The sequence below is a fragment of the Poecile atricapillus genome, chromosome Z (genome assembly GCF_030490865.1).
Source record: "Poecile atricapillus isolate bPoeAtr1 chromosome Z, bPoeAtr1.hap1, whole genome shotgun sequence".
Classification (NCBI taxonomy): domain Eukaryota; kingdom Metazoa; phylum Chordata; class Aves; order Passeriformes; family Paridae; genus Poecile; species Poecile atricapillus.
Genome location: NC_081289.1, coordinates 77,891,175 through 77,916,273, shown reverse-complemented (window position 1 = coordinate 77,916,273; position 25,099 = coordinate 77,891,175). Strand labels below are relative to the sequence as shown.

General features: G+C 43.4%; 2 protein-coding genes across 6 annotated transcripts; one reads left to right on the top strand and one right to left on the bottom strand.

Moving 5' to 3' along the window:
- Window positions 1-9,299: 9,299 nt before the first annotated feature.
- On the bottom strand, window positions 9,300-19,690 carry PGAP4 (post-GPI attachment to proteins GalNAc transferase 4). Of its 5 annotated transcripts, XM_058826067.1 has the most exons (4): window positions 19,515-19,652; window positions 18,970-19,099; window positions 18,016-18,127; window positions 9,300-10,627 (listed from the first exon to the last, which is right to left on the bottom strand). In XM_058826067.1, the coding sequence occupies exon 4, from the start codon at window positions 10,501-10,503 to the stop codon at window positions 9,316-9,318; it is 1,188 nt and encodes a 395-aa protein (XP_058682050.1). In that variant the 5' UTR covers window positions 10,504-10,627; window positions 18,016-18,127; window positions 18,970-19,099; window positions 19,515-19,652; the 3' UTR covers window positions 9,300-9,315. The 5 variants fall into 5 exon arrangements, with proteins under 5 accessions (XP_058682050.1, XP_058682049.1, XP_058682048.1 ...); XM_058826066.1 differs by lacking the exon at window positions 18,016-18,127 and having other exon boundaries at window positions 19,493-19,690; XM_058826065.1 differs by lacking the exon at window positions 18,016-18,127 and having other exon boundaries at window positions 19,515-19,651.
- On the top strand, window positions 19,233-21,691 carry LOC131572610 (uncharacterized). The gene is made up of 4 exons (XM_058825857.1): window positions 19,233-19,314; window positions 19,411-20,136; window positions 20,794-20,946; window positions 21,624-21,691. The coding sequence occupies exons 1-4, from the start codon at window positions 19,233-19,235 to the stop codon at window positions 21,689-21,691; spliced, it is 1,029 nt and encodes a 342-aa protein (XP_058681840.1).
- The last annotated feature ends 3,408 nt before the right edge of the window (window positions 21,692-25,099 follow it).

Here is a 25,099-nt window from a genome sequence, read left to right as displayed (position 1 = left end):
TACCATTTCAGTGGCTTCCTAAGTGTTACACTGCTTGTCTTCATTAACTCTAGCATGGAAACATTTTCCTTTTCCAATTGGTATAGGAAAAGGCAAAATGTGATGCTACAGTATCAGGTTTAATGAAAGAGCAAGTTCTGATGTCCTGTAACACAGCGTACCTGTGAAATTAATGGTTGTCAGACCAAACATGCCCACATGCAGGTACACAGCTGCAAGCCAAATTTTCCCCCCAAATCCCACTGAGATGCCTACTCTATTGTAGTGAAATGCAGACTTCTCTGTTACTTAGCAGAATTTTTCAGTGAAAAATACTGATGCTGTATAAATGGTGTATTAGCATTGCAGTTTATATGAATCCACACTACATTCACCAAGTCCAGGCTTATAGACTTGATTATTTGCTTTATTTTATTTCTCCCCATCCTGCAGGCTAGTACTCCTGGAGGGAAGTATAGCACAAGGACTGTTGGGCAAACATCATACCCTCAGGAACAACACCCTCCACAACCTTGGACATTGGCACATTTTTACAACAGAGACCCAGTGTTTGCCTGAAGAATGACGTAGTTTCTCCATTTGTTTGGCTCCTGCAGTGACCCTTTGGTCTTTACATGGACAGGTGAGACACCTGATTTCTCCTCTCTCCACAACACTGTCTTCCTTAGGGCACTTCCTCCTTGAGTCTGTCTTGCATCTGCATGCCAAGGTCAGTGCTCGTAGGAAACTGTGGGAACTGCCGGCCTGACAGTCAACAGAGAAACCTCTGAAGGAGCTGACAATGCAGTCTAGTTAAAGGCCTTGTGCTTGTGTTCCTCTGTTTTCTTTCATGCTGCCCTTCCTGATACATGTTTTTTTGCTGAAGCAAGCTGTGGCACATAACATGGACATAAAGCCTTCCCTGCTGTACAGTGTTTGTTTTACATTCCATTTCTCCCATCCTAGCAGAAAGATAAACCCCATGGTGTTTTAAAGTTTCTCACCACAACATAAACATCTAATACAGACTAAAAGTATTTTTAATTAAATACCTTATCTAAGACTCTTTTGAGACCATGAAGGTGTCATAATGGTGGTCTTCTTCCTCAAGGTCAGAGTTTGAGTCCTGTTGCTCCTGGTTTGGCTACAAGCTGACACAGGAGGGAAGTTCTTGGAAGTGTTTTATTCCCAGCATCATCTGCGCTATGTTCTGACAGGCTATTAGAAAAAAATCTGTGGGAGTCTTCATGAAAAAAGCAGTGTCAGACATTTAGATAAAACTTTGAATAATCCCCTCAGCCCACCTTGACTTCTTAGCTCTTCGGAAATATATAAATGTACTTCTAGATGGATAATTGCTGTTATGTGCCTTTCCAGGCCTTCTAACCCTTCGCTCCAGCACTCCAAGCACAGGATTACAAAATCTTCTCATAGAGATTTTGAGGACAGAGGAGATAAAAAGGAGAATGGACAATATGCTTAATTTTTTCACTTAATTGAGGAATGGGAGCCTTTTCAGGAAAGAGTATGGAATGAGTAGTCTCTGTAGATGATGTCACTGTAAGGTTTTAGTATACATACCCATCACACTGACCATATTGTGCTGAAATTACAGGGATATTAAAATGACATTGGAAAAGAGTACATATTTCCATGTAATCATACTTTGGGAGTACTTGTGCCTGTTAAAATGAGGTTATAGTAGTATTGTTTCTTAAATAAGAGGAAAAAGCTTGTATCATGAGTGGTATGCAGTGTACTTGCATTTACCAAACAACTAACTTGGCCCATGAAAAGTACCAAATCACTGCCTGCACTAACTGTTCCATGGCAAAATTGGTGTATTTCTTAAGCAGTAATTCTGTCTCATGGAGGTAGTGTTCTAACTCAGACCTGACAACTCTCACACCTTTCCAGTGGCCATGAAGGCAGGGCTTCCAGTAGGAGTTCCGTTTCAGAGGCAAAATAATTTCTCTTCTGCATCCCTACAGTTCCTCATCCCCGTCTGCCTCTGGCATGGGAAGGAGGATGTAGGACAAAGATCCCAGTCAAGGATAAGGATAGGGTGAACAAGAAGGGAGGTCAGTTGCACTAAAGAGCAACTACTCTGTTTTTTGTATTCTTAAAAATGGTTATGCTGACTATTGCAGTGATTGCTGATGCTCTTTTCTAGTGAAGAGTATAATTTATTAGAGAAAGGATTACTAGCTGGTTTTGAATTTTGGATGTCTGAGAACTGCTTAAATACTTATCTAACTAAATACAGTGATAAGGGGTTTTCAGCACAGATTATGGATTTTTATGTGTTCATGAGAGAGCTGATATAAACAGTCTTGCAATATAAAAACTTTATACCTGTGTTTAAAACATCACTGCAAACAAGATGCCTAACTATTTACAGAGCTTAAATGTTCATTATTGTGCCTTTTATAGCATAGAAATAGAAAGTGGTAGTTAGCTATAAAAGAGATTGCTTAGATTAAAGCACAAGAAATGTGTCATAATGTAAGTTAATTTTCTGTTTGAATGGCTTGGAGATTTTGCTGGTGTCAGCTTTTTCATCTGAGATTCCCATACAGTTGACAGAAGTATGCATTTAAAAATATTAAGAACCATTGAAAACTGAATTCACGTGTGGCAGGGGTTATTACTTAGGTCTTAATTTGTGGGTCTACTTTTTGGAATTTGATAATGCAAAAACTTGATATTTGCAGTAGAAGTTAATTTAATTGCTGTCCCTGTTACATGCAGCCTTAGTGTCAAAGGATCTGACAGTTGCGTACTTAAGTTTTAGATGAAGTCTTATTGAATACAATATATTAAAATTAACAGAAAGCCTGTTTTAAAGCCAACAGATAAAAAATATCTTAATTGCTTCTAATTTTCCAGATTGTGATTTTTATTTTCCATTTCTAGCAGTATAATTCTGATAATGTTTTGCCTTTAACTACTCAAATGAACTAGCATTTTAAATAAAAAAATAGGTAAATGGGAAGAACAATCAATTGTAGTACACCTCAGAAAGAATGATGAAAAAGAAATTAATGAGGCAACTTCAGAGATTATATGGTCACCATGAGAAAAATTACAAATGTATAGCTTCACTCTGCACTTAAGTAAATTAAATACTACTTTTAGATGTGGTCAGACCTGTAAAATGGATTGAAATGGAATGGAAAAAACCACTGTGAATTGGAAGAATGTCCAAGAATAATATGCATCCACATGAAAAACACCTGGCTCTGTTGCCCCATGAGGCTGCTGCCTGCATGATGGGGTTAAAGTCTAATCTAAGCAGGCTTGAGCAGAGTGGAATCTGCCTCCTACCCACCTCTCCACACTGTGCTGGATGTTTCCTGTTTTTTGTACTCTGCAGTCTTGCTTAACCATCTCAAAGTCCAGCTTGTTCATCCCTATCTAATCAGAAGTATTATTTATTAAGTGGTTTGTTTTCCCCAGTCACCTACACCCCTCACCCCCAGCAACAAGAGCCTGGCTGTTTAACTCACTGGAAGAAACTCCCCTGTATTTTTGGCTTGTCAGCAGAGTTTGCAGACAAGTACGTCAGGGGAGAGGGGTGGCAGTGTTGGGAAGAACAGACTCAGAGCACCAAGGAGATTGCACAAGGAAGGGTTTGCTTTGTTCTGCATTCTGTGCAACTTAAAGCTGGATGTCTGCAACAAACATCATGACTTGGAATGAAAAACAGGAAAGCATGCAAAACTGCTGTTACCAAAACACAGATCTTTGCACTAATTTCAATAGTGCTGCTGAAATACCCAATAGGATACAACTTTAAATCAAGCTGCCTGTGGCAACGTTCCTGTGCTTTGAGAAAAGCTGTAACAGGTCATGAACGTAAATGCTGTCATGACATTGGTCTCTGTGCCTTTCTGTTGACATTTTGTTTTTAAATAAAGCAAGAAGGCAAACAACTTGGCTTCTATAAAGGGAGACATTTAACTGTTTATTACCTGTTTATCTGAGCAGCACATGGTCCCCCAAAAAAAGCACAATTAGGTGCTGCATGTTAATATTTGTATTAAGTTTGCAAAATACACACAACAGACGTCTGAACCTGGACCAGCTTGCTGAAAAGACCATATGTAGATGTGGTTTCTATCCAAGAACTCTGGACACCAAGGCAGAAATTCTAAGAGAAAGTAGGCACAGCTGCCCAGAGGCTTACAAACAGAACAATAAAATGTAACTCTTCATCAGCTTTTAAAAATCACTGTTGTTCCTACCCTCCTAGCCACCACCATGGCGTTTCTAGCGTGCCATGAAGAACAAAGTCATGGGAAGGGACATTGATGTTGCTGACCCTTAGTCTTTAGGTACATGGATAAACTGGCTAATGGGATGGATTCTCCCAAAGCTGTCAGGACAGATAATCAGTGGAAATGAAGTTATTCCAGAATGGAGACATGCAGTGAAGAAGCACAGACCACGGAGTACCTAATTCTCTATGCATTTTTGGAAGGTGTGTGTTTTACTGAATATTATTCAGAGCCACATGATGGGCCCTGCCATCTGCTAAATTTGGATACAATGTCTGTAAAGCTGGTGTGAAAATACACAAAATTAAACTGTGACTCCCAATGATTTCATAACTACAAAGTTACTTTGTAACTGCAACTCTCTCTCATAGAAAATTACCTTTTTTATTTTGTGAAATATGTACCCTCTCTATACAAAAGTAAGCCAAAGTTAAATTCCACCATTCATTGCTTGATTTTACGTCATGTCTCTGTTAAAATGCTTCAATTTTGACTGGAGAAGGGCCTGAGAAACCTGGTCTAATAAGACCTGCTTTGAGTTGTGTTGGATCAAAATTATAGTATCTGTACCAATTCATGAATATGGGAGTATCTTTGTCTGTCAAATATGGTAAGGAAAGATGGATCTGCCAATCAGGAAAACAAACAGTGAGATGCAGAAAGATGAGACTATTAATAGAGTTTTTACAGAGAGGTTGTTTATTTTGTAGAAAGTTTGCTTGTAAATAACTTTATTAAAAATAAAAACCAATTCAGACTATATCCAGACAATTGCTGGATAATCCAGTATTGCTGCTGAAATACCCAATCTAGTGATTCACAGCTCCTCACCATAGGAAGGAAGGCTTTTCTCTCTTCAAATGTAGTGCCTTCTCATAAGACATTGATGCCTATTGGAGTTAGAAAATACTCTTAAACTTCTAATCTAGTAGAGACCTGTCAGATTATGCCGTGTTCTGCTGGCATCCTGCTTATGTTGGACATGCTTTGGAAACAAATTTAGGTTTTTTTTTTAAGTCAGTAACTCTGCCGGAACTGTCCTGGACAATAAAGCCTTGGGTCCTGCTGATGGCCCATCAAGAAAGTCTCCTCTTGTGCAAGCAACAGCTGCGGCATTGAAGAATATTCTCCAAACCATTGGGAATGAGCTAACACCCAAGAAAATTCCTACTGTTTGTTTCAAAAATAGTCACAAAGTTTGTTTAAAGTGAAAGAAACAAAGCTCTTAAGGCCATATTTCAGGGAGCTAATACTGTGCTTTGAACTTCTGTAGTCTGAGATGGGGCAACTCAGCTCCACTCCCCTCAGAGAAAAGAGAGAAAAGGCTTTGGGGTGTTTGAAACTGTTTGGGGTGTTTTTAGCCTGAGCTGCAGAACAAAATCCAACAGGAATTAAGAATTCATGGTAGTTTCCCATTCTCTGTTCTGAGGGTGATGTGCACTTCTCTGACTTCTAATTTCTAGTAAAACATGCAGCACAGAAAAGTGAAACAAGACTCAATCTGCTTGTGGAAGACTGGAAGGCAGGAGCAGGAGCCCTTTCCTGGGATGCCCCATTGGCAGGGTGGGCACTGTCCAAGTAACTGAGTAACTCAGAACAGCTCCCTGCATGGTCAGCAAAGCAGCACCTCTGCTGTAAAAGTGACTTGTGAACTTCAGAAAATTGTCCCAGAAGGACATAAAGAATTTATTAACCTGTTTCTTGCACAAAGGAGTTTGTTCTCAGCTGATTTATCTGAAATTCTCACAATGACAGGTTCAAGCCCTGAGCCCTCTGCACATTATTTGGTCTCACAGTCAAATTCTGTCACCTCTTATGCCATGAAAATTGTCTTCTAGTTTAGAAGGGATGCCTTAAATTCATGTTCTTAATTTTCAGCTATGAGGCTCAGTGAAATGATTGACCTCTCCTGGACTTTTGAAATGTCAAATTAAGTACTACTGGACTGTCACTGTTGCAGCTAGATTATAGCTGCCAAATAAATTTGGCCATACCAGACCCCCAAATTCAACCAGCCTAAAAGTAAAACACATCATCAGATGGGGCAGGGATGAGTTGGATTCAGACCCAAGCAGGGACCTCAGCCAGTCATCTTCAGTCCAGAAAGAAGATGTATCACTGGTCAAGGAGCTGGGCAGTGCTAAAACCTCAACCAATCAATTATCTAGACCCAGGAGTTTTGAACTGACTATATAACTTGGTTCCAAACAATAAAACAGGCAGTTTGTCAGATGATCAAGAGAGGACTCGAGTCATGATTTCTGTCTCCAACCCACGACTGCATGTAAAACTGGACAAGCAGGAAAATAACTTCGAGACAAATGGATAAATCATTTCCCCACATCAAAACATTTATTTACAGGATACAGCTTCTTGCTTGTTTGCTTGATTGCTTTTCCCCTCTTCCTTTTTCCACTGCCTGTCCCATTTCTTGCTGTGACATTTTCTAAGGCAAGAATGAGTATGAATGGAAAGAACAGAGCATTGTCCTGGATTTATACAGTATAAAGATATAAAAGAGAGAAGAGCAAGCCCACTGCACCAAAACATTCACAGCTAAAGATACAGAAACCAGGTGTATGTGCAGGCACTTGGTGGAGTAAATATACAGTGACACTAAAATCCTGACACCCAAACCCCATGGCAGTGAAGCCAGAGGAGAGATTTGCCCACCTGCCACTGTGCGACTACCCTGGCATCTCCAGGGCTTTCAGCAGCTGGGAAAAATGTGGTTTTGACTGTGCCATTCTTCCGGTGTCCTCTGCCAGGAGGCCTAAAGGCATTACCTTTGGAATGGCATGGAACCCACAAGCAGTTTTTACTCACTCTAATTTCCAAAGATGTTCTAGAAGTATCCAGCTGATTACTGGAGTGTGAAGAACCAGGGGTCTGCCACCAGGGTGGTAATACCTCAGCCCTGGAGGGGCAGAGGCAAAAGGGGAGAGATGCCCCCCTAGAATACAGTAAGAAAAGGCCTCCCTTCCATGGGCCTTTTGCAGCCACATATTGGTGCCTTTTGGGTTCTGGTGTTCTGACAGTGTGTGGGGATTGATGTCACCCTTGTTCAGCCCCTGTTTACCATTAATGTACCCTTCCTAGAATGTTCTTCCTTCCCTTTATCCCCACTGGCTCTGTTCTGCTGCATTGTTCCACCCGTTATCCCCTTGGTTCTCCTAGTCTTTAGCCACTTCCCTGCACCACTGTCCCTCGTCCCTGTTGGACCTTGACCCTCATATCTGCCCCTTTTGCCCCTCATTTAACCCTGTGCCCTTAGCGCAATCCTTGGTTCTCGTCCCTGAACCTATTTGAGGCTGTGCTCTTCAATAAACCAGTTGTCAGATTGCCAAACAAGAACCCATCCCTTTGTCTTAAATCATCAGCATTTTCTACAGTGTGCTCTGAGCTCAGCGATGCAGTTCGCTCTCTGGGATCTTGTTGCACCACATACCTTAACACTGGAGAGCAAAGCACTGCTGTGATGCTGTTTCTCAGCTAGCTGCACTGTGCCTTTGTTCTGGGTAACTGATACCCAGTGTGCTGAGGGTTGCCATTTTCTTTGGTTTCATCTCTCAGGAGTTTTAGGTATTTCTCACCTATAACCAGACTTGCTAAGATAATAAGGCATAAATCACCTGGAAGAGAGCTGGGAGAAGAAAATTCAAAGCAAAGCCCTTCCATTACCAAAAAGAAAAACCCAAACAACTCCCACTGATTAAACTCAACAAAAAATATTTACTTGGTTCATTCCAAAGGAAGGAATGTAGTTTTAAAAATAATTCAACCAAATGCCACTTCAAAGTGAATTTGATTCAAAGCTCATTGAAGCCAGTGGGCCTTTCATCAGATATACCAAATTTTTGCCTGTTTTCATTCAGTATGAGGTCTCTTGTCATCTGCAAGGTTTTATATTTAACTGTGCCCACTGCCCTGGTACAAAGTACCTATCCCAGATACCTAACAACAAGGACACACAATCACTGTCAGAGTGGCCCTCTGATGTGCTGTGCTGCTGTTGCTTGTTCTTGTGAACAGCTGTCTTTGTTTCCCACAGGTATTTTGCTTTCTGCCAGGAGAAGTGAATGAACCACTCCAGCTGAGCTGTGAATTACAGCCCCAGAATGAACAAGGATCTTGCACAACAACAGCACCTATTTAGCACAGATCTAGTCTTCCTTTGTCTCTGTACTGAGGGAAAGTCAAGGTAAATTCATGTTGAATGGATAAATTCACTCAGTGGTTGATAAAACCTTTCTTAATGGATCCAGTACAATGAGTGATGATCCTCACCAACACAGCAATCATTGTGTACAATGTGTGTCATGAATCAATGAAAATGTGCATTTCTGACCCATCTGTGTGACACCAGTGGCTGTGATTCTGTTTTCCTATCCCAACTCCCAGAGGTGACCTTCAATAAGCAGCAGGGGTTTTGCTTTAAAAAGCCTCAGGTGGAAGCAAAAAAAGTGTGAATGGTGGAGGTGTAGATAGGGAGAGAGCAACTAAAGAGACTTCATAAATTTGAAGAATCTAGGCAGAATTTGTGGGAAAGTTCCTGCAAACCACTTCTGCTTTTGAAGGTCTGCTCAAAACCACAGCTTTGAAGCAGAGACAGGTCAGAGATCAGACCTTAGTAAGGACAGGGAAATAAGGCCTTTCTCTCCTCATTAGCTTGAATTTGAAACATTCACTTTATCCAAAATTTCTGCTGCCCTAAGGCAAAGATTTTTGTAACCACTGTTCAGTTGAGTAGGCAGGAAAGCTGTGCATGTTGATGTGAGAGCTTTTCTTTGGGAATGGCTAAGAGAGAGTACGCTGGAATCCTCCACTCCTCTCCCAGGTGGTGCATGGTGATTAGTTCAAAATTCATACTAAATAGGGTCTGAATGTACATAGGCTGATTTTTTAAGAAAACTTGTAGTTTTAGAGAGAGTTATTCTTTGTCCATGTGGAGACACAGGATGCCCAGTGCAAGCAGCACAGAATGCAAATCAGCACACTGTTCCTCTGCCCATGGCAAGTGTCCTGGGTGTTTTTTGTGTGGCAAGGCAGGAGCAGCTCACAGCAGTTTTGGGTTGCTGTTCAGTCGGAGGCTGGAGTACATCCCCACATGCCGCACCAGGTTGGGCTCCACCACGAAGGCGCTCTCGCCCTTGCCCCGCAGCAGCGAGTAGAGGGCAGTGTCCTTGGCGAAGCCCTGGTGGCAGCGCAGCCCCTGCAGGTATTCTGAGGCCCGGCGGGCAGAGGCAGCAGGGAAGAGCATGGCGGGCGTGCAGCACTCGCTGGCCGGCACCACATTGTAGAGTGCGGGGTGCAGGCGCCGCAGCTCCAGCCCATAGTGCCGCCCCACCAGCTCTGACAGGGCCATGCTGTACAGGGCAAAGAACACCACCAGGCACCAGCTGGGGCCCGCTCGCCCTGCGGCCCAGCAGTATGCAAAGGTCAGCACCGGCCCCAGGAACATGCCCAGGCCCAGCCACTCCAGGATCCTCATGGGCTCAGGGTTGAAGTAGTGCTGTAGCCTCTCTGGATGGTACAGCTTGAAGTAGAGAGCGTCTCTGAGGTAGGGCTTGGAGAACCGGGCCAAGAAGAGGTGCTGCAAGACAGAAAATATCTCCTCCTCTGGCACAGCATCATCTTCCACAAGGAGGATGTACTCGGGGTTGTACACCAACAGTGACTGCTCAAGGCAGAAGACATAGTCCTGCTTCTCCTTCTCAAACTGGTTGAGGCTGGGATCAGGATTCTCTCCAGTTCTGTCACGACTGACCATAGGAAAGAGGCTGCTCAGCAGCCTGACATCCTGATGGATGCCGGGATCTGACTCCACATTACAGAGGAGCATGCGGTGGCTCTGGCAACGTGCCCCACATTTCTGGAGGAGGCGGTGGAAGTGGGAGGCCACTTGCAAGACGTAGTGGAAATCATTCCGCCTCTGCACAGTGATAATGGTGATCAGCAGCAAGGGCTGGAAGGCTTCACTGCCAGACGCCTCAGAGGCATTTGGCATCTGCATCTTCTCAAAATAATGGAGGGCATCCTGGCCCTCTTGCTGGTTCTGCTCCAGGAACTCCTGGCTCATGGGGTACAGGTGCCAGCGCCGCAGGTAGAAATAAGAGTGGAGGAGCCGGTGGCAGATCAAAGGTGCCAGCACACCAAAAGTCACCACAGTCAGGGTAAGGAGATGGATGAAAGGGCTGGACCAACGACACCACTTCCCACAGAGCTGCCAGGCTCGGTTTAACATAACTGCTGCAGAAGGAGGGCACTCCTGTACTGCTCATGCCCTCAGTCCTTCAATGCGTCCCTCTCTCTGGACTGCAGGATACCACTGGGGCCATTGCTGACAAAACTGCACAGGTTGTGCAAGCCTAGAAAGGAAGAAAAAAGGATGGTTACTGAAATAGGAACTGACAAAGGAAACTGAAAGCTGGGGACTAGTCTCTGAGTAAGCTAACATACAAGGCTTCTGTGGAATCCCTTGAGGTGTACACAGGTGTATCACAGAATAGTCCTGGGAGGTTGAGGACAGCTGAGCTGAACTTAGCTTCCAGCAAAGGACCCCGAGGCCTTTTTAGCACATAGGAGCTCTGATCTAACCCAGCTCAAAAGGACTTTGTGTGTTTGTTACTGTGCTTCAAACATGCAACAACAGGCAAGGTGGGTGTAGGATGTGTGGAAATCCCGTTCTGTTAAAGGCACAGAACTTAGGTACCCCTGTATGGTGACACTGACATAGTAATGTTTAGATCACAGCCACGAAGCAAAGCCAGATCTCTGGTATTCTAATCTAGCACATATTGGAGAGACAAACTTTTACCTCTTTGGAGGCACATACTTCCCTCCTACTGCTCACACACTTCCAAATGTGTGTTTTTTCACTCTCCTCCCCAGAGTGTGAAGCCATTTAACAAAGACACCAATTTATTCACTGAGGGCTTGTGTATGCTAAGGGTAATGTGTGTGTCTATCTGTTTTTCTCAGATGTCTCCTCCTCTCTAGAACCTGTGAAATACATGGGAATAGCAACATGAACATGTTGTAATTGAGCCATTGATTCGTATCTCATATTTAAAAGTATGCAACTTAGAATATATGCCTTTAATTTTAAACTGAAGTAGTCACATAAATATGTAATTTTTTGGTATACACATTCACTTTAAGCTAACATCCATCTTCACAGAAGTTAGATTTTGCCATATCTGCTTCTCTGGCTGCCCTGAACACCTCACAGCCTGGCTGACAAAAGCTTACGCAAAATCAGGGCAGTTAGGCTGGTCAGATGAATTCTCTTATGTCAGTAGTCTCACTTTTAATCTGTCATTTCATTCTCCCTTTAATTTCCTATTCCCTCTCCCTAAGAACTGAGTTACTCGTGTTCCCCTCACTGAGGTTTTAACCTTCTGCCTTCAGTAAGTTCTGATCATCAAATGGTGGTTCTAGACCAAAACATTAGTCTTTGTCCTTTTCTGCACTGTCATCTGAAGCAGCCTAAGCAAAGCTGGGTGGATGGAAAAAATCTTGGCTTTTCTCCTCTGTCTCAGAAAAATGGATCTTGTACAAGAAAATACTTGGAGGACATGGAACAAGATCTGGCTCTGGGGATACTTGAGAACTGCCTTCTTTACGGAGGTCACAGATTTGCTGTTTTCACCATTAGAAGAACCTTTTCCACTTCCCATATGAGAATGTGACAACCATCTATGAAAGGCCTTTTAACAAGATTAATGCAAAATATACAAGAGTTATTCCAAATATTTGTTAGAGAACAGGCAGCTCATGCTGTGAGATCTCAAACCATCCTTAGACAGACTGTGGCATCAGTGCTCTCTTAGGGCTCAAGACAAGATTTAGTGTAATTAAATTGAGAACAGATTTAAATGCTGGTGCATGAGAATCTGAAGTTTCTCCCCATATAGCTTTCTTTTCCTGTCTAGTTACACAATCCTGTTGCACAAATTCTGCATTAAATTGCATGAATGAACTTTGTAAAGGTCTTAAAGGTGATGGCTGCACTTCAGCTGCTAGATCCAAGTCCTGAGGATTCAGGATGTGAGGACCTAAAATCCACCAGTGCAAAGATCTAGCATTTAATGCATTTATTTATCCAAAATCCTGGGCCTTCCAGCTAACCTGTCACAAGCATTAAGAGAATACAAACATGCAGAACCATATTGTACAGCTCACACTATTGAGCCTTGTCTTGATTCAAGCATCATTGTGGGCACTGTCTCTGAGCCAGTCTCCAAACTTTAAAGTGAGGACTACAGTGGGAAAAGGAAAACTACAAGGCAGTTCAGTTCTATAAATAAAGTTTACTTTCCCTCTTCCAGCTATGCTGAAACTCTGAGCTACAAAACCTATGAGCTGGCAATGAGATCTTCGGATATATATTGAAGCACAAGTAATATCTCTTTGAGCATTTCTTCATTAATATGTATTGGAGAAAACTGGTCTAGTGAGTGGCATCAGGCAGGGGGGCTGGAACTAGCTGTTTTTTAAGGTCCTTCCAACTCAAACCATCCTATGAGTCTATGATCATAATGCTCATCCCAGAAAGAGATCTCCTTCCCTCACACCATCTGAAGAGAGAAAAATTGGTTGTCCTGTCCTCCCTAGTGGCCAGCAGAACCTTATGAGATAAATCAAGTAAGTTCTACTTGACATCTCGCTCTTCTGCAACCCGTGTTGTTCAAGGCTCATGTCCCAGGTCCTTGCAGGTGGACTCACACTGAGTCCAAAGCCTGACAGTGCTGGGAAAGTGGGATGGAGACTCCACCTGCTGGTGTCCCAGCTCCCAGCTCAGGGCACAGCTGATGAGGTGGGTCAGGTGACTACCACCCTCTCTGGAGGTACCTCCTGGCTCCAGCTTCCACTGGAAAAGCACACAGGACTGGAAGCTACCCATGCAGGTCACTGTGTCATAATTCCAAGTGTTATCATTTAACCCTGGCTTCACTTCCCCAGTAAGAGAATTCAAGATCTTAAAGCTCTTATTCGGGCTCTGCAACTCAGAGAGCCCCAACAAAACACCAATCACACACAGAGACTACTGCTACTCTTCACATCTTCCTTTGCTCCCTGAGCTGTTCACAGTCACACTGACAGTCAGTCACTCTCTTTGTCACTCTGTCTGCTGAGGAAAAGGCTGTTTTCACCAGGCAGTGAAATAACCACAGAGGCTAAAAATGGTCAGGAATGTATTAAAGGTCAAATATTGCAATTAATGTGAAAAACAAGTTGAAGAATCTAAAAGAGAAGGAAGAGACTGATCTCTTTCCCACCTTTTGTCTGTAACACTGGGAACCTGAGAGTTCAAAATATGGATTTAAAAATTCTTACTTCTGCAGAGGTGAAGCTTGCTCTGCAGGATTCCAACCCAGAATTTATGCTAAGGCTGTTTTCTAGCCACTAGGATGGTTCAGATTTCAGAGGAGACAGTTTTCAGGAGCTCTTTGTATCATAATTTTCATTTTTTTCCCTTTCTAGAGGGAAAAACATCTTGTTTGTTTTTCAAGCAAGTGGCATTTCAGACAGAAAAGAAAAAAGTCTGAGGAGAAAAGCAAGAATCAGATTTGGATTTTACAGTGCCTTAAAAACCCCTACTTTATTAAACCTGAATAATAACTGCTTTGCAACCATACAAATACTTGCAGTGAAGGCCAGATTTACATGTTCTTTGTAGAACTGAGCCATTGCTTAAAGACACCTAGAAGCTGTGGTGATATAAAACTGTAGATTTGGCTTGGTTTTTTTCTTAGATTCTCATGATGAAGATTCCTTCCAAAAACACTTAATTCCAAATCTATATAATATCTTCATTAGTCCCCTAATTACCTGGCTGAATTACACTGTTCAGGAAAACTCATCTCTTTGCACACTGAGGAAAGTAGAAAAATAAGTAATGTACTCTTGGGGGTGCAGAGCACTGTCTGCTGTGCTTTTGTTTTAAAAGAGAAAACTGATTTTCTGTCTGCTTTAAACTCTTCTCCACAGAGAGGTGCTCCTGGAACAAAGCTTCTTATATGTTGCAAAGCTGCAAATTTTAAGTTTCTGGAGAGCTGATAGAAGAGAGACCATCTGCCTTCTACTTCCTGCACCATGAGACAAAACTATTCCTGTACAATTACAATATTAAATTACTCCTTTTTTCCTATCTATACTTCTTCTCAGTGTCAGTGGGAAAAGCCAGTTCTTTCCTAACATAAAAACAGCTGGATTAAGTCATGTGGTCAGAGCCATAGAGTCATTTCTCTACAAAGGGATGAAAGAGGGGGACAAAGGCAGGCTCTTGGAAAATGTTATGGAAATGTCATGGGCTGTCACAGTCCCACCTGGGCCATAACAGTGGTGGGAGAAATCGTGCTCACACGAGTGGTACCTTTCTCTTGCGTGTTGACCCTACAGCAGCACCCAACCTGAAACTTTTGTGTTAAAAGCTTTTCTATGCCTCAGCCTAACACCATGCAGGTGAACTGCTAGCTCAGGACTAGCTCCTCTGCTGATGAACCCTCTCTGGCAGGACCTTTGTGGTATTATGGAAAACATCCTGTTCAAATCTGAGGAAGCCAATGGGGGCTTCCCAAGGAGCCATAAGGATCTCCTGTAACATACAGGCATACTGACAGGGAATGTACAGATATCCTCAAATTCCAAAACAGGAGGTCCCTGCCATCCCCTGATTCCTATTACTGGGTCAGATGGCCAGCTTTTCTCATCTGCAATTCCTCTTGTTTTCTGATAGCTTTCAGTAGGTCAAGTGCCAGATAATATTTCTGCAATGTGGCAGGTCCCCATGACAACAGCAGTGTCCAGTAGAGGCCAAGAATCCACAGATCTGATCATTGCACTTCTGCGCCAAACCGGGAGTTGGGCTTCCTAGAAAATACAAACCACCCCAGGAAGAGCTGTGCTGCTAAAAACACTCAGAGGAACCTTAACAGTAAGAGACCAGTAGTTGTCCTTTGATCACACTGGCAAGTACCAAATACATCTCTCACCTCCTCAACCACTGCTGAAAGCAATTGTTCTTACGTTGTCCATAGATTATGAGTGTAATCTATAATTTTATCATCAGATAAACCAGGCAAAATCAGGGCTGCTACACTTAATCTCTCAGCTCCCTTAGAACTTTTGTTTCTTATGGTCTGTGTACTAAAGGTGTGACACTGTCACAGTTAACAGATTAATGACAGCTTGAAGTGTAAGAGAAGGGGCAGAGGAATTGGCCTTTTGCAAGTTATGTGATGCATGAGATAGAAATTGAAGGCACTGCTGTCTGTTTTGATGTGCCACTCCTCAGAGCCTGCCAGTGAACGTACAGACCTCTTCTGTCCAAGGAGATGGAATTTAAGCACCATTGGAACAGTAAAAATGCACAAATATGCAGGGTGTAACCATGTCCAGTTAGGTAACACCAGAAACTGCAGAATTAAAACTTGAATCTAAATTTCATCATAGGTTGGTTTGCTATTCTCTTTGGACTATAGTTAACTTTTACAGGTTGTTCATAAATCCCTAGGAATCCATGATACACAGTTTGAAAGCTGCTGAACTAAGAAAGGAGGGACACAGATGTAGCAGCTGAAGGACACTTCCCCCATTTGTTTGAACTAAGAGAATAAGACTATGCCACCAATGAAAGAGGCTGTAAACTCAATATATAGTGATTACTGTTATGTCCCCAACTTCTGTCTTGTTTCTCATGTATATTAATTTTCCTCTGTCACATAAACCTGAATGGAGGTCATTTCACCTGGCTGGCTCCCTGCAGGGCAAACCCATGGGAAAGCAATGCTCCCTCTGTTGCTACCAAGCAGTCAGGTAGATCAGATAAAGTGGCAGTGGAGAGTAGCCTGAGAAGAGTTCTGCAAGGTAACACAAAGATTTAAGGCAGTGACTTTGGAGGAGCTGTCTGTGATTCTGTTAGGTGTGACAGGTGGGTGAGATGCCCCAAGAGAACCATGGCTTGTGATCACAAGGTTGCTCCTATCTGTCTACAGAGTGACTCATCCACTCAGTCATCCTGATGGGGTGGCCCATAGCAAAGTCCACAGTAAAGTCACCTGTCCCTGTCCTCCCTTAATCCTGATTCGCCATCTCTTGGACAGCTCCTCATCCATCCCTGGGCAGAGCTCCATTCACTCCAACTGGTCACTGACATAGAGAGTGACCCCTCCTCATCTCCCCCACCTGCCCTTGCTGAAGGTTCTGTATCTTTCCATTTTACCACACAGTCCCAGAAGCCATCCCAGCACATTGCCATGATGCCAAGGAGCTAGCAGTCCTGCAGGTGTGCAGCTGCATGAGTCCAGCTGCCTGTGTTCATTCCCCATGCCTTTGCACAGAGCCAGGTAAGTTGCACTCTGATGAAGGCAAAGTAGTGGCTGGAGTGGCTGGAATTCCTTTGTGCTGCCATTCAGGTGCCCTCCTGTTGACCTGTGATCCCTCCCTATGTTCTGGGCATCTCTTACTAGACTTGGCTTTAAATTGAAAGGCCTGAAGTTCCCCTCTCACAGCAGCTTTAAATTAAGACCCTCACCAACTTGGCAAGCCCAGCACTGAAATTCCCCCTGTGTCAGAAGGACCCCAACAGTCCCAAGAGGTTTCTCCAAGTACATCCTATGGTCCAAGCTGGACCCCTGCCTGTGGCACCACCCCTGTGACCATTTGTTGGTCTGTCAACCACATTTCAAACCCCCTTCCCTTTGACTTTTGGAGAAAAAGCTACCTGTGCTCCAGAAGATGATGAAAGGATTGGAGCATCTCTCCTATGAGGAAAGGCTGAGGGAGCTGGGGCTGCTTAACCTTGATGAGAGATGGCTGAGAGGGGACCTGATCCATGTCTGTCAGTGTCTGCAGGGAGGGGGATGGACCCTTGTGGGGCCCAGCAGTGGGACAAGAGGAACAGGCAGGAACCCATGTCTGGGAAGCTCCACCTGAATGTGAGGAAGAATTTCCCTGTGCAGTGACTGAGCACTGAAGAGATTGCTCAGAGAGGCTGTGGAGTCTTCATCACTGGAGATATTCCAGAACCTGGACACAATCCCCTGCAATGGGCCCTGGAATGACCCTGCTGGAGCAGGGAGATAGGACCAGATGACCCACTGTGGTCCCTTCCAAGCTTGCCCCATTCTATGACAGTGCCAGGCATGTCTTCCCAGGAATTCAGGTGTCTAGGCCATGTTTTACAGGAGCTAAAGGTACCAGCCTGAGCCAGGATTAGACAAAACTGGAGCTGCTACAGCTGCACCCCTGCACCTATACCAAAGAGCTGTTGGCTACCTCAGTCACTATAGGCTGTAGATTCCTGTGGCCCCTGTGAGCCCACACAGCTCTCCTGTGTGGCCTGGTAGAGACCTCCCTGTGAGCTGGGACATTGCTCAAGGACACTCCTGGAGGCTGAGACCCCCTTATACCTGATGTGTATAGTAAGGTAACACATTTTGCATTAAAATTGTACATTTTGTATACTGTATGTTCATGGCATTTATATATCCAGCTATAGCTTTAGGTGTAGAAGCGTAGCAGCATCTAATTATGGTCTAAATCATTGTTGAAATCAGAAACTAAAACATGGTTCAATTACCATTTCATTATAGCTTAATTATTATTGTTAAATCATTGTTAAATTATAATTGAATTATTCCTTCATCACCATTTGCAATTTATTTGTCATTAAGTATCATTTGATCATCAACTAATCATTATTAAACCTTTTTTGTTATCCCCACAATGATGAATTCTCTTAAAAATTCACCTGTGCCAGCAGAGTTGTGATCATATGAACGGGGGGAGAGGGAGAGAGAAGGAAACAGATGCAGTGATGGCTGCTAACACTGCAGACATTGTAGCATGTTGTTCGTTTATGACTGTGAAGAACAAAGTACAGGAATAAGGAAATAGAATTTGTGAACAAAGGCCTTTGATGACAAAGCTGAAAATTTCCAGTTGGGACAGTCTATGTAACAATCAAAATTTAAAAGTGTACACAGAGTATTGTGATTCAAATCTGTTTGAAAGAAAAATGTTTAGTCATATTGATAAAAAGCATTCCTCTTTGAAGACACTCTCTACTATTGTTAAACTGCTGACTTTTCTACATTTGGCACTTGTGCCTGAGGAATATACACCCTCTTCCTCCCCTCCCCCACAACATATGAACCAGATTGTTTATCCTGCGTTGGAAGGAGTGGTGAATGGAATGCCCTGGTTCTGGAGGGTCGTGGTGATCTGCTTGAGCCCCACAGGGAGAAAATGAGGTAAGTGCAGGTGCTGAAAAATAATCTGTGTTATGATTTGTAATGCCCTTGTTGGACAGACAAGAAAGAAAGCAGCAGATTTCACATGTGCAGGAGGGTGTCTCTCCTGGCTTTTGTGTTTGCAAATACTTGCTGAACCTCATGTGCCCTAGTGGTTGTCCATAAATTACTTTCTCAGTGACAGTAGGAGAGAAGCCAGCCCAGGAACCGGTAGTGTACATCAGCATAGTTTCATGTTTTGCTGCATCACAGCACAACTGCAGATTTCCTCAACAGCCTTTGATTCTAAATGTCAGCGACTTCGGCCATTGGGTTGCTTAAGTGCTCCTCATTCCCTTCAGGAGAGCTGCCAGGTAGCACAAGGTAACCCGTAAAGCACAGGATTAATAGCAGTTACCTCAGTGGTGATGGTCTAAGAGGAAAGGGCTTTAGATAAGAAAAGCTGATCCCACCTCCACTCTCTGCCCTCCTTGCAGGACAGCAGACATCGAGTGCATTTCAGTGTGCCCAGTCCTCATCTCCTTGCCCGGATTTCAGACCGGAGAGATCCTGGCCACGCTTCTACCTCGGGCGAGGGCTCCCCTGGGTGGCACCAAACACAGAGCAGAAGTTGGCTGCCTTTTCCCCATTCCCTTAAGAATTCCACTTCCCCAACGGAAGGGCCGTTTCTTGAGGCCCGGCCAGGCTCTGGCTATTTGTCCTCCTGCTCGTCACCATGCACACTCGGCACACGGCCGGAGGAAGCACAGAAACATCGCCCAGATCCCTGGAGAGCTTCCACTTCCCTGCTGGCTCGGGTGCCGCAGCCACGCAGCCAAGCCCAGCCCTGATAAGCAGCTGTGGCCGCTCATCAGCCATAACTTCGTAGCTCTCCCTTTCCCCTGCTCCCGCAGCCTCCGTGCACCTCCCTTTTATTCCCAGCACGGGAAGGGGAAGCACCCCCCCGGGACAGCCCGATCCCGGCGGGAGATTTACCCGATCCGTGTGGCAGATTTACCCGATCCGCTGGGCAGCCCCGCACGGCCGTTCCTGCCTCCCTCCCGCACGCAGCTCCTCTCCCACCGGGATCCTGCTCTCGGCGTGTGGCTCACTTCTCTTCCGCGAATTTCTCTCCTCCCTCTCGGGCGCTGAGGGTGGGATTAAAGGCACCAAAGACCAAACATGTGACCCCGCCAGCACACAGCTGCTCAAGGAAGGAGAGGAAGGGGAGATGGCCGGAGCGGGTCACCGCACGCCAGGAAGGGGGCGGTTCCTGAAGGCAGGTTCAGGAGTAAATCCCGAGCCCCAGGAGTCCCCCCGGGGTGGGGGCGGCTGCGCAGCCGGAGCTCCTCGTTCCTTCCTCCTTCGGAAGCGGTGGGACAGCCTCAGCTGTCCCCCAGCCCTCTCCAGCCGCCGTGTCACTTCTGCTCGGTGTCCCCTCTGCCCGATGTCACTTCTGCCGGGTGTCCCCCCAGCTCCCGCGCCTCTGGGGCACTGCCCTCCCCCGCTGAGATCTGCTGGATGCTCCGGACCCTTCGCCTCACTCCCGAGAGAGGAAGGTCACCGGGGCCCCGCAAACTCGAGCAGAAAGTGTCATAGAGTCACCAGCAGGTTCTTAATGTGCGTGTCACCCGTGACAGGTAAAAGCTTTTGCTGTCTCAGTCTGCAGCGAAGTCTTCACAGGTGTATTGGCTGAAGCAGGAAGGCTCATCAGCTAAAAAAAAAAAAAAAAATAAATAGCAGGCTGTTCAGGATTCAAATATTTTATCAAACTGTCCCAAGACTGCCTCCGACAGGTTCATTTCCCCTCCCTCCCTCCCTTCCTCCCTCTTTCTCTCCTCCCAGCGCTTTTTCCTGTGTTTCCGTTCCCTTTTCTTAGACGCACTTACACTTCAGCCTTGTGACCATAATACTTAATTAACTGGTTACCTGAAAGATGCTTCAGGGAAACTTTGCTGTCTGTCATTGTAGGAACTACTTGGGTTTGTGCCTGCAGCTCCAGAAAATGCAAATGAATGTATTTGGGCTAAACTATTTTTAGGCTCAGACCTTTCTTATATCTTAGAAGAATCTCAGGGAAAGAAAAAAGCCTACCGAGAAAAAAAATCCCGTAGGCCCTTTCAGTAAAACACCGTGTTCTGTTGAGCACAGCTAGAATTTTGCTAGTGTCCAGCCCTGTAATCAGAAGCTTCTAGTGTGATGTATCTTTTTAACGTAGCAATTTCTATTCTCTCTGGTAAGCATGATGAACAAAGAAAATCAGCTTTGCATGCTTGTGATCCTTATTCTTCTTCCAGGCAAAAGCTGTCCCACACCTAGGACATTTTGTTGCAGAGACAACATGGGAGAAGGAGGGAAAGAACCCTCCTTACAGGGGAACAGTAATGCTCAAAATAAACAACACAATCATGCACCACAGTTGGGTCCCTGTAGTGACTTCCTTGAAACAGGTGAGGCATGCTGGAAGGTCCACCAGTTTACTAAGATGCATGTTACACTCTCAAGATAATCAAGAAATCATAGTTTCATCATTTTTTCAGATAATTTCCAAATCATTCTTTGCTGACCACCTCTGCCTCTTTTTTTTGTTTTTAATGATAGTGACTTCTACTCTGTCTTCCACTTAAATCCTCTCATGCCTTCAAAAGTTAATGCACTGAAAACACAGCAGATCCCAGAACAGAGCAGAGAAAAAAGAGAGTACAGAAAGTAGAAAAAAGATTCTACACTCCTAGGAGGTCCGTTTTTATGTTCCTCACAAAATAAGTGTTGCAGAATTTTTAAAAACAAAAAATGTGGTTTTTTCCACTTCTGTGTCAGTGTGTGTGTGTGGGAGAATGACTATCGAGTAGCATCAGCAGAAACACTTGACACACTGCACCCAGGTTTGCATTTTAGATTATGTTTTAGCCAGCAGAATTTATCACAAGGAGCAATTAAAAACAAAACAACAAAACAAAAAAAAATTCAAAACCACAAAAAAACCCCAAAGAATGGTCCAGAAGTCCTTTTCTTTCGGAATAAATATTTAGGTCATTGTAATTTTGTGTGATTTCTATGCTAGTCTTCCCAGGTCCCTCTTTGAACTCTTGACTTTCATCCTTAAACAATCATTTCTTTAAAACAGTTTCTGTTAGATCCAAAATACTGCAGGAGAGGAGTCACAAGCAAGGGATCGTGATTCTGGGGCCGTGACACAGAACGACACAGAAGAACAGTGGAAGCCTGTTATTCCTGACTACTCATCCATTTTTATCATGGTGATGTCTCCTGCTGTGCATGGCCATAAAGGACATTGATGTAGCTGAAAAATAAACTTTTTCTTCTGGTGGGTTATGTCTTAGTTGGGTCACTTTATCTCTTCAGCTCCCCACACCAGATGGCATTGTTAGCACAGCTGGGAGGGGTCTGGAAAGTGGAGATGAATTTTAGGAACTCAACTGCTTCTGCAGTAACCTAACTGCCACCTGAAATGCTCAGAAGAAATAGTTACTTATGAAATTATTCAGCCTGTACAACTACAGGATAGACTGTAAAAACTATGATCAGAAAAAAATCTTGGAATGAGAATTTATAGAGGTAGTGAAGGTTCAGCCCAACTATTCTGATCCCAGTATTTTCAAAAGCACCTTTGCCAAAGCACCTTTCCCCTCTTCCATCCACTGTAACATCTCTGATGGTGTTGGAGTCTGAAACACAGAGTGTGTGCACTTGTCTCTGATACCTGGCTCTGAGATCCAGGAGAACACTGAAGTTCATATAACATGAAATTTATGGGCATGTTTTCATAGCGTTACATGAAAACAACTGTTAAAGTTAGATAAAAAAGCTAAAAGTATAAGTGTGTAGATTAGAGAAGTTTTCTTAAGTCACTGGGTGAAAAAGTCAAAGTTTAGAGTTTAAACTAGTTTAGAAAGCACAAGACAAGATGGAGGATTTAGAATGTTGTTTCTTTTCCTTCTTCTTTCTTCTTCATCTTCTTCTTCTAGAGGTTTTTGAGTAATAGTAAGTGATTAAATAGAAAATGCCGCAATGCAGTACATGGGTGATGGGTCATTGGGTCATTAAAAAAAATATACGTGTCTATTGTTAATTAGATAAGAATAACTGTTATAAATTGTCATGACTAAATCAAAGAGCCAATTTAGATGATCATTCATGAATATCAATTTTATTAATTTAGCAAGTGGTAGAGCAAGCAAAAACAGTGCTGGGCAGGCTGGGGAGTCTCCGCTCCACCAACAGCGTGCACTTCAGCTGAAAAGGTTCCCTCTTATATACAGTTCCTGTATATGTGTCTTCATTACTTCTTCCTGGGTTGCATCTGCGCTTGTGCAGCTTGTTGCTAGGTGGTCATCCTCTGCCTCCTGGTGGTCGTAGGATGAAGGCTCGTAGTCTTCCTCAGTCCGTGTGTGAGTGTTGGTCCTATACCAGTTATGCAACTTATAGCATGTATCTCCTAATAAGATGTTCTTATTCTTGTTTGTACAGCCGGATACTGTGGTTTTGCCTTTTTGCAGTTTCAGCAATCACATATTCCAGCGATCACATGTTTCAGCAATCACATTGTATTAAATTTGATTAACAAACAATAGCAATCTATTACAATAAGTATAAAGATAAAAGAACTGTGTAGTTCAGGGCCATTTTGTACCATTAGAACCAAAATGAGCCAGGTTGCAGTAAATTAAACTTGTGCAGAAAGTCTGAAGAGACCTGCCAAGTTTTGTGATAACATCCTAATAAACATGAAAAACAAGATCCTAACAAGCTTTGAAGTTTTTGTCCTGACCCAGAGAACTGAGATAAGTGAGATATCCCATGAGGGAATATCCCCAAAGAGCTCAGCTCAGAGAAGCTGAAAAATCCAAGAGTGAAGAGAAATGCAGAAGAAGCACAGCAAAATCAAGAAAGAGAAAAAGAAACAATTTTAAAAGTTATAAATGGCACTGAGCATTTGTGCAGGGGAATGGAATAATATTTTCTTTTGCTTTGCCTGAGATCAGGTACAGCTCCTGCTTTTCATAAGCATGAGTGTCAGAGGCAGGACAAGCCAGGCAGGTGGTGATAAGATACTTACACAATATGCAGACAGGGCAGAAATTCTTGGTCTTGGGGGAGCTGAACTGAGAAGCCTGGTGTCTTCTGAGTTGTGTTATTTGTGCCCTATGTATCACTGTCAAATTATCTTCACTCCTGCCTCAAGTCCCATGTCCCCTCCAGATTCCTTGGCTTTCCTCTTACTGCCTCATGTTTTTTATTGAGAGACTGCCAGCTCTTCACCAGTCTTCACAGAAGTAATTGTGAATGCCGTTTATTTCTATCTTTAGCACACCTTTTATAGGGTTCTACAGGGTCTGCAGGCAGAACAAGCTACTATTGGCTAACACACACAGTTTACATTTTTTCTCTTACACACAGGGATATTGTTTTGCTTTACTCTCTCTTCTGCATGAAGGTTTCAAGGACTTTAGCCCTTAATATCACGACTTATTTCAAAGGCTGGTTTGTGCATACAGGCCTTTACTAATATATAAAATATAGCAACAGTTTTTTACCACAGGAGGGGCACGAGGGTGTGCACACTCCAGTTGATTTTGAGTTGCTTGTGCTGATTAGGTGAGCACTCCTGGAACTAAAGATGCTGGCATGAGAGAAATGTCTAGGTGGAAAGTCTGAGTACTACTCATACAAGGTTTTAACTACATAAAGACTCTCAGGAAAATTGTATCAAATTATGATTATTTAAAAACAGCTTCAAATCTCTAAGGGGAAGCACTATTTGAAATTTAAGAGGTTTTAATTCTGTTTAGCTGAATTGTGTTTTGTTAATTTTTTTCATTCCACCTAATAATGGGTGTAACATGGAGGCTCAAGTACTTAACTCTTAGTTCGTATTTTTAATTCATTCAGATAATTTTTTTGTTTCAAAGTCTTAAGGTTTAAACTTTAGCAAGATATAAAAAATCTGTGACTAATCCATGATCTAGAAGTAAAATCTGCTATGACAAGAGCTACATTGGCAAATATAAAGGTGCAAGAGTTGATTAATTTCTAGAATTGATTTTGCAAACTCTGTAATTTTCACTGCTGAGTAATTAATATTTTCAAACACAGCTTGTTTTCTTTCTCTGGTCTCTAAATGCACCAGTAAAAAGCTTACCAGGATTCTGAAGAGCCTGTCTTTAAAATTCAAATGCATCTACTGCAAGTAAATAAGTATGGATAGTGGTCATAAGCTCCATTTTAGGAAACTCTTCGTAGCACTATTTCCAGGACCATTTGCAAACAGGAATCCTTTGAGTGCAAACAGCAAATTACGGTGGTGTGCTGCCAGAACAAAAAAAAAAAAAAAAAAGAAGAAAAATGAAAAAGGAAAAAAAAAAAAAGAGAGTGAGAGAAAGGGAAGAAAACAGTAGAGCATGTGCTCATTTTCCTGGGCTTTTCATTTCTCCTGATCACTGTGGCATCTGGGCAGTGAGGCAGCAAGGCAATCACTAATAATTCCTGCTGAGACTTCCCATCCTGGGTCTCTCACTGACTGGAACTGTTCATCCTGTCTTTTTTAGAATACCTGCCCGGATGTTCTGGGTGTCAGTGGAG

What these genes read in the sequence shown, in the direction of transcription:
- LOC131572610 (XM_058825857.1), top strand. Translation starts at nt 19,233, where the DNA reads ATGCACACTCGGCACACGGCCGGAGGAAGCACAGAAACATCGCCCAGA. An exon ending in CCACTTCCCTGCTGGCTCGG is followed by an intron (nt 19,315 to 19,410) that starts GTGCCGCAGCCA and finishes CTGCTCCCGCAG; the next exon opens with CCTCCGTGCACCTCCCTTTT. An exon ending in GTGCGTGTCACCCGTGACAG is followed by an intron (nt 20,137 to 20,793) that starts GTAAAAGCTTTT and finishes TTCTTCTTCCAG; the next exon opens with GCAAAAGCTGTCCCACACCT.
- PGAP4 (XM_058826066.1), bottom strand. Translation starts at nt 10,503, where the DNA reads ATGTTAAACCGAGCCTGGCAGCTCTGTGGGAAGTGGTGTCGTTGGTCC.